The sequence below is a fragment of the Enhydra lutris genome, unplaced genomic scaffold (assembly GCF_002288905.1).
Source record: "Enhydra lutris kenyoni isolate GAN:26980312 unplaced genomic scaffold, ASM228890v2 scaffoldscaffold34, whole genome shotgun sequence".
Classification (NCBI taxonomy): domain Eukaryota; kingdom Metazoa; phylum Chordata; class Mammalia; order Carnivora; family Mustelidae; genus Enhydra; species Enhydra lutris.
In genome coordinates, this window is record NW_019154118.1 from 10,217,303 (window position 1) to 10,227,747 (window position 10,445).

The window sequence follows — 10,445 nt, forward strand, 5'->3', positions numbered from 1 at the left end:
TGTCTCGGAAGTGAGCCCTGGCCGGAAGTTACGTAATAGCGCCGGCCGCGTGTAACTTCCGGGCCCGTGAGGCTGCGGTGGTCGCCGCTCTGCTGGTCCGCGGGCCGCGGGAAAGGGGGGCGGGTGAGAGGGCGCTGTGACTGCACGCTGTGCGCTTAGCTGAGGAGTCTTTGGAGCTAACGCCTAACCCCCTCCCGCTCAGTCTTCCCGGCGCGAACGTCACCCGTGCTCCCTCCAGCCCGCTGCGTTTCAGCGCCGGTTTTCCACACTTCCTAACACAGTCTTCCCGTTGTGGGAAGCACCTGAACCCAAGAGCTGGGACTGCGGCGTTCTTGTATGAAGCTCGCAGAAAGGTCTCTTGAGAGCCTTTTAGGGCAGTGATTTGACGAGGATCTGAGACACTAGTGAACAGAAAACCAGGCCGGTGCCTCCTCAGGTTGGAATCTAATCGGGAAAACAAGGTCCAACACGCAGTTTTGATAACATGCTAGGGCCAAGGCACTTGGTAAACGTTTCCTTGACGACACTAAAAGTATGTGTCTGGACTTGTACCTATGTTTATTTAGCGCTAACTTTGTAACCAAGGAGTCTCCGAAGTCATCAAATAAAGAGGGTAGACAATTGTTTAGGAAGCAGTATTGGTGACGGCTCCGGTAGGAAGATGAAAGGCTTGTGTTGCTGCTTATTCCAGCAATGCCGCTAACCGGCGGAGTGAGCCCCTGCGTCACAGGTCTTCCGTTTAAGAACGGAATCTCCTGTTTGGTATAATGGAAACTAATGGGGGTTCTGAGCTGGAAGATACTCCTAGTGATGTAAACTATAATTACAGTTACATGTTCCAAATGTAGACTTCTAGAGTTGTATATGGAAATTAAGGAAAGTGCAATTAGACAAGTTCAGTAAATTGCAGCAGGAAAATGTAACGCTAACGGGTCTAAGTAACTTAGAGAGTTCAAGAAGAGAGGTTTAGAATTGATGACCCAGGTATGTAATTTCTGATAACTAAAAAATAGTGACAGGGCCTGACAAAATAGTTTTAAAGTTCTTTTATGTCCCTCCATGTTGAAAGCTGCCCTTTGTTGGACTTGTCTGGGTTTTAATAGAGCAACTCTTCAGGGAGCCAATGTGCTTTCACAAAGGCAGCCGTAACAGAATCATTTTGGAAACTGCCAGGAATATTTTCAGCCTACAAAATATCCTCAATCCTACCTTTGCTAATATAGATTGGTTCTTGGAACATGAGAAAAGATAACAGTGATAGGAAGAGATTGTCTTTTTTTTTTTTTTTTTTAATCTGTTTGCCAACTGCATGATTTACTTGCTGTCCAGCTGTATTTTGTCCTTGCAGGCTTTTTGATCTGACTTTATTTTCACTATTCCTCTTCATATACCAGTATCATAACTAGTGGGAGGAAAGTGTGATCATTGCTTTAGTTTTCAAGCTGCTCTGGCTATGGATTTCAGTGGAATTTGCATTAAAATATTATTTTTCATCACTAAAAAACATTTCCTTACAACTCATAAAACACTGTGCAAATTTTAGATATTTAGAACATATAGTACAAAGAAGATTTTTAAAAATCCACAATGTTAAAAAAAAATCCACAATGTTGCCACATAGGCATAAAGATCTTCATTCTTCATTCTTTTATTTCACTTGAATAAAGTGAATAACAGCACATAGGGTGAGCCACTTTTAACATGTGTGTTTAATACTTTCATGCATTTTGATGTAAGTTGGATAATACAATGTTTTCTTCTTGTTCACTTACCATTATTATAGTTATTTTGTGGTGTTATTATGACTGCTTTATAAGCATAATTTCAAACTGATACTTAATATTCTAGTTATGGCATAAGAATTTTACATGTTTACTTCCATGTTATTTGGATTTTTGGTCATCAGTTGCTGTGAAGCGCACCTTTGTGCACAAAGCTTTTTTATTTTTATTTTTTTTTAAGATTTTATTTATTTATTTGACAGAGATCACAAGTAGGCAGAGAGGCAGGCAGAGAGAGAGGGGGAAGGAGTATGTGGGGCTGGATCCCAGGACCCTGGGATTATGACCTGAGTGGAAGGCAGAGGCTTTAACCCACTGAGCTACCCAGGCGCCCCACAAAGCTTTTTTTAGACAAGATTATTTAGGGGCTGGGTCTGTGCGCTCCAAACAATGTAACATTGTCAAGCAACATTCAGTCACTTATTTATTCAGAAGAGTATTTATTGAGTGCCCGCTATGACACAACTTTTAGGAAACTTGTTTAAGAGGAAAAGACAGGCCAATAAATGGGCAGTGTTAATACAGTCTACTAACTTTTATCTCAGAGGTAGATATTGAATGATATGGTAGCATATAGTTAGGGAAGAGGGGAGGAGATTGGAAACCATCCTGAAGAAAATATGGCTGGACAGACTCTGAAGGAGAGCTGATGGCTGGCCAGTGAAGAACAGAGGAGGGCATCTTGGGCAGTGGAGAAAGCACATTCAAAGGCTCAGCATCATTAGAAGCAAGGGAACAATGTAATTTTTCTGCTTACCTATATGAAGAGGGGTCTAAATGGCTTATACAAAAATTCTCTGAAGAAATATGCAACTCTAAAAAGAAATATCCAATGAGAGACAACCTGGTATTGTAGCCTGAGCAGGGCCTCTGAACTCAGACCAAGTTTCCATTAAGTCCAGACATAGGAATGGAAGCTAGAAGCTAAGACAGGGTAATGAGTCAGAGAAGAGAGAGAAGGGGCTCAACAGCACTTTACTGTCATTCCCTTATAGTTCTAAAGTGGTTGTTATTCAGTGATTGGCTCTAAGTGGAGAAAGCATAGCATCCCCTGGGATATTAGAAACACATCTGGGCCCATTAGGAGTTGTGAGTCCACAGTCCATAATCCCAGCCCTTGGCGTCATGAGTCTCTGATTTAGATGATGAAAACCACCGTAGCTCCACCCACAGCTGAGGCATGGCCCTAACCTTGTTCTATGCTGGCCTAACTCCCAAGAGCAGATAAGTTCCTGCATCAGTATCTTCTGGCCAACTCTGCGGGCCACACAGGGTCTGGGCAAGTCAATGACTTCCACAAAGCAAGCTGGCAAGTTCCTAGGATTTCAGGCCACAGCACAGGGTTTCCAGGGATTTCATATTTTTATTCACTTTATTCACTTGGAAGATTGCCTCACATATTCTTTGGGTTAAGCTGAGTGTGCATCCTAGAAGGGTCATGGAGTAAATATACGGAGAAGAACCTGCCTCCATAAATAGCCTTTAGAATTTTCTTTCCTTGTAGAATATTTAGACTGCTGGTTTAGTTTTAGTTTTTTTTTTTTTTCTATCATAGGATGCTCTAGACCTAATTTCTTTTAGTTCTTTGACTCTTCAGCTCCAACTTTCAGATTTGTTTTCATGCGTTGATTTTATCTTCTCACCTTTAGGAAAACATAATACAGGATGTATGATTCAGCTGAAACCACACTTAGCATTTCTAAAGTGGTATTTTTGTACATTAGTGTGTGAGGCTTGTGAAGAAGGAGATAGAGTTTTACTTACCATAAAATTTTCTTGCTCCATGGGTTCTTAACTATGGGTTTTCATCACCGATTCTGTGGGTGAGATGTTTAGGTTTTGAGGGTTCTAAACCAGCCAATAATGTCATGAAATCGACCACTGTGTCAATGTTGTGCTTCTGGGTGGTCATGTCCTTCAAAACACATAAGACACTCAACCAGCTAAAAGAGATGAGCTCAGAGATGTTGGCTCGGAGGAAAAGAAGGATCACATTGAGGTCATTAATGGGGCATCCCAGCATCTTTCTGCTCAGGAGATCAAAAGCTGGGAGCATCTCATAGATGGAGAGGAGTCGTTTGTCCCACCGACACAGTCGTGTGAGGTTGTATATTATCACTGGAACCAACAGCGTGTATATTGTTAAACTGGAGAGACTAACAATTTGCAAGACCGACAGAGAGGTCAGCCTGCACGTGATCAGTTGGGGCATGTGGGTCTCATCACTTAGCAGCCCTGTCTTGACGGAACAGCTGAATTCCTCTTGGAAGAAGACGTCCAGGTGGAAGTGGCCAAGGTACAGGTAGATGACTGAGGTGAAGAGGAGCAAGAGTGAGTTCCTCAGCAGGTAGGCAGCCACTAGGGAATGTGAGCGCTGCTTACATGCCAGGTACCGCTCTAGCAAGGGGAATTCGAAGTATCGTTCTTTCCGAGCCCTGGGCAGGGGAAGAAAGGAGGTAGGGTTAGGAGAGATCATTTGGAATGACATCCTGAGAGAGCCATGTGGGGAAGTAATGGAATCTGAGTACCCGACGTGGCGTTCTTGGCTCCCGTGATGATCTGCTTTCTCTGAGCATAACTCCTCCTCTCCCCAAAGGGTGTGTGAGTAGATTTTCATTCTCCAACCAGTGAGTGCAGTGTGGTCAATGCAGTGAGCGATCAGTGGATAACAAAGGGTCACACTCGACTTCCGCCCCACAGAGCACGCTAAACCTTCAAGCTAAAACAGGATCCTTAGGTAGCAATAGGCTTATTAAATTGGCACTGGCCTGGGAGTCTAGATAAACACATTCTAGTTCTTGGTCTGCATACTCTGTGGATGATTTCTAGGGCAATCTAGAAATTTTATTTTATTTTATAAATTTTATTTCATTTTATATTATAAATTTTATTTATCTTATTTTATAAAAACAAACATGCTAACAGGTGTCTGCAGAGAGCTGTGGTGTTCAGGCATGTGTAAGCCAGTCTTGGCTCCGAAGGAGCTTATGGTCCGGCTTGTGGGGAAGGGGCAGATACGATATGCAAACAGGAAATGAAAATATGCTTGATTTGCGGCTAAAATGATGGATATAAACCACGGTGTCAAAAAAGTTAGGAGAGAGGTAATGGCATGGCCCAAAGCGTTTAGAAAACTTTATGGAGAATACTGTCTTAGACATGGCCTTCAAGAGGTAGATCGAGTTCAGAGAGGTAGATGGAGAGGACATTTTTTCAGAAGATAGACTGTGTGCACAAACATGAGACAGAATACGGTTTCAGGTCATAGCTCAACGCTCCTCTTGGTGGGGCTTCGCTTGGCTGCCCGATTTAAAACACAGCCCTCCACCACCTTCCAGCTTTCCTGACCCCCTCACTCAGCTTTACATTTTTCCCCCTTCATACCACTTATCTTCTGCCATATAACTTGCTTATGTGTTGTGTTTATTGTTTGTTTCCCCTCAGTAGAATGGATAGGTGTAGCTTTGTCTCCCCCCCCACCCTTGCCCCAACACACACAGCACACATGGGGTCGGAGGCACTCAGAACAGCACCTGGGATGCAGCAAAGGCTGTGTGAATGCTTCCGTGAATGAACGGTTTATTCAGGAGAAGAGGAGGAGACTGCTGGTGGAGGGGGAGGTTTCTGTTACTTGGTGGTCAGAGGTGTGAAAAGGTAGTTGGTGACAGTGTGTGGAAGGCCTTGGAAAAATACTTGGGAGAATTTGGGTCTTCTTCTGGAGGCATGGGGGGAGGTTCTGAGTGGGGGAATGGTACATGGAAGTGGTACATTAGAGAGATTAGTCCCCCGTGACTTGGGGTGTCTTTTCTCCCCTCCCTGTAGAGAAATGATAGAAAGTGGGTGAGATGGTGTGTTAAACACGTTGGATTCTTGAGAAGGATGGTACAGAGGATAGTTTAAAGATGACCCTGCAAGGATACCGTGTTAGCGCGCAGCTGAGTCCTTCAGAAAGAGGTGGGAGAGGCCACTCACTTCTCCAGCTCATCCCAGAAAACGTGGGGGTCCGAGCTGTTCTGCCGGATCTTCAGCATGTGCTGGACCAGGCGGATGGAGCGATTGTAGGATTTGTCCAGTTCGCTGATGATGAAGAGCAGATCGGAGCTGAGGGCCGGCGCGGCCGCATACTGCCACAGCAGGACCGGCAGGTACATGGCCACCGCCAGGGCCAGCAGGGAGTAGGGGAGGGCCTGTGGGGTGACAGTGAGCAGAGGAGGGAGGCCCAGGGGGCAGGGGCCTTGTAGAGAGAGTTCTTAGTGAGGGGTTCTCATTCCCGCCTCCTGCCTTAGAAATGGGAGGCAGTGTGGGCAACGAGCCAACACAGGCCCAGGACTTAGGGCTCTCTGCTGACTTGGCTGAATATAGTGAAGCCTAGAGGAGAAGGGATGGCGGGTCTCTCCGCTCCCCAGCTCCACTCCTCAGATCTTGGGTCTGTGTAGGTGTGGAGGACCTCAGGGAGGACAGAAGGAGGGAGAGGGATAGAGGGAGGAAAAGAGGGAGACAGAAGGGGAGAAGGGAACAAAGAGAGAACATGACAACCCTCCCCTCTCCCCGTCCCCCACGAATGTTAGCCTGGGTCGCTAACCAGAGATCATGGCCGGCTGTGGTCATGGAGTCACATCCCCGGCGAGAGCGACCTTCATTCTCAATCTTCACTCTCCATCAACTTCTCTTTCTCTGACTGCTCCAAGTCCTTATCACCAGGCATCCAGAGTCTGTTAGCTTTCAAACCCCAACCACCAGAGGTCCTAACATTGCTGAGAAGGGGAGGTCCACTCCCACATCCTGCATGCCTTCCCTGACTCCTGTGCGGTGGTCTTTTCAGCTCTGCAGCCATGGTCACGTCGAACGACACCATCGGGGACTGTCTTGGAATTCTTTGGAGGCCACTTCTGTTTTGCATGCACACAAGCTGACACTTAGGTACGCGGGAGTCTTGTGTCCTCACTACATACTTTGCTACCTGAGATAAGCCACTATTTGGCCACAGTAAAAACTCTACTTGTTTCAGGCTTTTTGAAGCTACATTTGTGTGAGGTGTTTCACATGCGTATTTCATTTGACCATCAGGAGGATGCCTCTAGGCAGACACTATTAATATCTCTATCTCCCAGACAAGGAGAGTGAAGCATGAGAAGCTTAAGTGACCTGGACAGGGTCACACATCTCATGGCAGGGGGAGCAGGATCAGGAACTAGGCAGTCTGATCTGGGAGCTTATCGCCTTAGGGACTACTTGACTAAAGCTTCTGCTGAGGAAAGGATCTTTTTTATTTTAGAGGAGAGTTTGAAGAAAAAGAGGGAGGATGCATATTTGGTTGCACCTAGGTAGAGAAGAAAAGGGTGTGCGCATGTGTGTGTGTTTCTGAACTAAACACCAGAGACAGGTTAGAAAACTACACCCGTCCACTCGAGAAAATCAGAACCTTTTCATTCCTGTTCAGGAAATGGCATTTCTTGAAAATAAACGTCACCCCCAGAGATTTGGTCTCAGTGGGTTTGAAATGGAGCCAGAGAATCTGGGTTTAAAGGGCACTCAGGCGATCTTGACAGTCAGACCGTCTGACTCTTTTCTGACATTTGAATCCCGTCTGCAATATCTTGACCTTTTGGCCATCTGGATCCTGTTTGAACACTTCCAGTGACAGAGACCCCCATGAACTCTTTCCATTAAGTCTCTGGTTTTGTCTGGGTCCCAGACCCGAGTGGCCTTTGGAGGCCTTGTAGACTGTCATAGCTAGAAAATGTCATGAGTGACTTCTGATTCAACACAGTGAATTGGACCAACACATGACTTTGGCTCCCTCGTGAAGCCCCACGAGAATGACAATCAAGGGATTAAAAAAAGACCTAATTCTATCAGGACAAGGAAAACAGGTGACAAGAGCCAGCCGTAAAATGTTGCGAGCTGGAAAGCGGCGTGCTAGGAAGCAGCAGCGTGTGGCAGGATGGGGAGTTGAGGCAGGCCAAGCAAGCTGTTTTTGCACTCCAGAGCCAGAAAGACCCAAGAATTGCGGATATGAGGAACCTCTGAAAATGGGGTACAGGTGGGCTGTCAACAGGAATACTGAAAACACAGACCCGCAGATCCTCCCTAGAACATGACGCTCTTATCAAGCGACTGCCCTTTCCATCCCCTGGCAGAGGCTTATGGTTCACTCTCTGGAAACATTAAACAAAAGAGCTTCTGCACTTGTCTCCACTGAGGGCAGGGGAACAACACTGAGGACCATGTTAGTTGAGTGACTACTGAGTGCTCAGACCCACAGCTGTGTTCCGAGTGGGTCGGCAGCTGAGCTTAGAACCCACTGCTCTGTGCCTTCTCTGCACAGATTAAGGATCCCCCGGTGATTCTTCTTGGAACTGGCCCAAAAGAAAGGATCACATACACCCATGTTTGAGGGTTTCCCGATGAAATGGCCCAAAGGGTTCACTGTAATCAGTAGGCTGGTCAGCCAGTGTCACCCATAGGCACAAAGCATCCAACCAGATAAAAGATCACTGGACACTTGAAGAAACACAAGAGTCAATGACGAAAATAAAAAAGCAAGGGAGCGGGGTGGCTAAGAGGCCAGAGAGAAGACACTGATGGGGCTCTGGCCTGCCCTGCCCTGCCCCAAAGCGACCGGATGGAGCCTGGGCCCACCTACCTTGTGAGGCCACAGGGACTTCATCTTGTGTGGGCCAAGCTCGTCCAGTTCATGGTGAACGAGTGAATCCCAGCAGGAACTGTCCACGTAGGCGGCCTGCCGGATGGTGAAGTTACTGGGAGAGAAGCAGCGGATGGGAGGCCCTGGAACGGGAACACAGCTTGGAGGCAGCCCGGAGCCGGAGTGGAGGAATGGGGACCCAGGGATCAACCAGCAGAGAGCTTCCCAGGGGTTGCCACCACGGCTCTGCCGATTTCCGTATCTGGCAGGCACTTTCTCCGTCCCAGGCCCCAGTTTCTGGCTGCAAGGCCGAGTCACCACAGGTCTGTTTGGCTCAGGCCTGCCAATGTGACTGGCCTTTGATGTGGGTTCTTTCCTCTCAGAGCTCCCCCTGGACTCCCAGACATGCAGGCAGCGGGGGCGCCCACTCTCCAGGGTATGGGGGTAAGACCTTCCTGAGAGGACTGACATCTTCTAGGTTCTAAACTTTAGAGGGTTAATTGCCTGGGCTTCTGAGCCCACATCAAGAGGAGGGGTGAGCAGGCTGTGCAGAAAGGAAAGTGGGCTTGGTTGGGGGAGAGTTTTGTTTTCCCGTCATTCTCTAGAGAGAGGCAGAAATGGGAACCAATGGTTCTCTCCATCTTGTGGGAGAATGAAGAGGCAGTGAGAGGTTGATATGCCTCCTTGGGAAACACAGTAAGCTAATCGCACAGCCAGAAAAGAAAGCCATAAATCCCAATTCTCAGAAGTCTACCTTTTCTTTAACAAAGGAAATCTGCTGAGTTAATGTAGTGCCTAGAACAGCAGACATGTGTCTGTTCATGTTTGTGTGTGTGGCCACAGTCTGTGGGGAAGAAGAAATGGATTTACTTAGCACCTATATGTCAGGCTCTTAACATAAGTCCTCAAATCGGAAGCCTTGGAGGGGGAAAAGGAGAGTAGGAGAAGGCTGAGACGGTGAGCGGCTCGTCTGAAGCGTGGCGGACTAGAACTGTTAGCGGTCCTATGTCCTGAAAACACAGAGCCCCAATCTCTCTCATCCATAGGAAAATGAAAATGAAAGTTTATTTTATTGCAATGACTTAAAACATTGTGAAATACCACGATTAAAACTAGATATTTTTATTACAAAAGTTGGGAAATGATTTTCAAAATTTTCAGTGCCTCGGCTCTGCTGATGCCCTACCCATCCCCCCAACCCCTGCCCCACATCGTCTGCCTTTTGGGTAATGCCCAGGCCAAAGTCACCAAAAAGCTGGACATGGTGGGAGCTGTCTCATCTCAGAGCCCATGCAAAGAGTGAAACGAAGTGGGGTCTCTCGTACACTGGGTCTTGGAGGCCACTTACCGGCGGAGAACTCTTGGGCGAAGACCAGGGACATCAGCAACAAGGGGAAGCCCACAGCTATGAACTTGACCATGCGGTCCAGGGGAAGTTCCAGGCGCAGTCCTTTGAGGCGGGGGCCTCTGCGGTCCGGTAGCAAGGCATCTGACAGCATGTATTCTGCAGCTGCGTGTGCGAGCGACATGGTGCCAGGGACCTTCGGGGTGCAGTGGCGGAAGGAGGGGTCCCAGAACAGTCGTGGGGGAGGGATGGCAGCTTCAGGCAGCTGGCTTTGAGCAGAGAGTGACTGCAGCCCCAGCCTCACGGAGATATGTGCTAGGAGCAGGCACTGGTTCTCTAAATAACCGGCCAGGCCCTGAGCCAGGCATCTGGTAATTAGAGGGAGGCACAGCTTAGTGGGTCCTCACTGGAGGAGGGTCGGGCTTCAGCTGGGGCTGGTGCCAGGCTGCTCTCTCTGGATTGTCCCCTAGCAGATGGAGTCCGTGGTTTTATGCTGCCCTCTCATTAATAAAGTATTTTTGGTGGGGTGGTGGAGAGAAGGAGGGTGGTGGAGCCGGGCCCCCCAAGTAATTGGTGTGGAATTTGGGTGGAGATTGCTTAAATCTGTTGAGGGCCCTCATTTTGTGGTTAGGGGGGAGTGGAGCCCCTAAGACCCAGCCAGGATTGTTGCTCC

General features: G+C 47.6%; 1 protein-coding gene across 1 annotated transcript; it reads right to left on the minus strand.

Moving 5' to 3' along the window:
- Positions 1-3,576: 3,576 nt before the first annotated feature.
- LOC111154032 (pannexin 3) lies at positions 3,577-9,956 on the minus strand. Its single transcript, XM_022513385.1, has 4 exons — positions 9,776-9,956; positions 8,428-8,570; positions 5,754-5,968; positions 3,577-4,216 (listed from the first exon to the last, which is right to left on the minus strand). Exons 1-4 carry the CDS (start codon positions 9,954-9,956, stop codon positions 3,577-3,579), a joined length of 1,179 nt encoding a protein of 392 aa, XP_022369093.1.
- Positions 9,957-10,445: the final 489 nt, after the last annotated feature.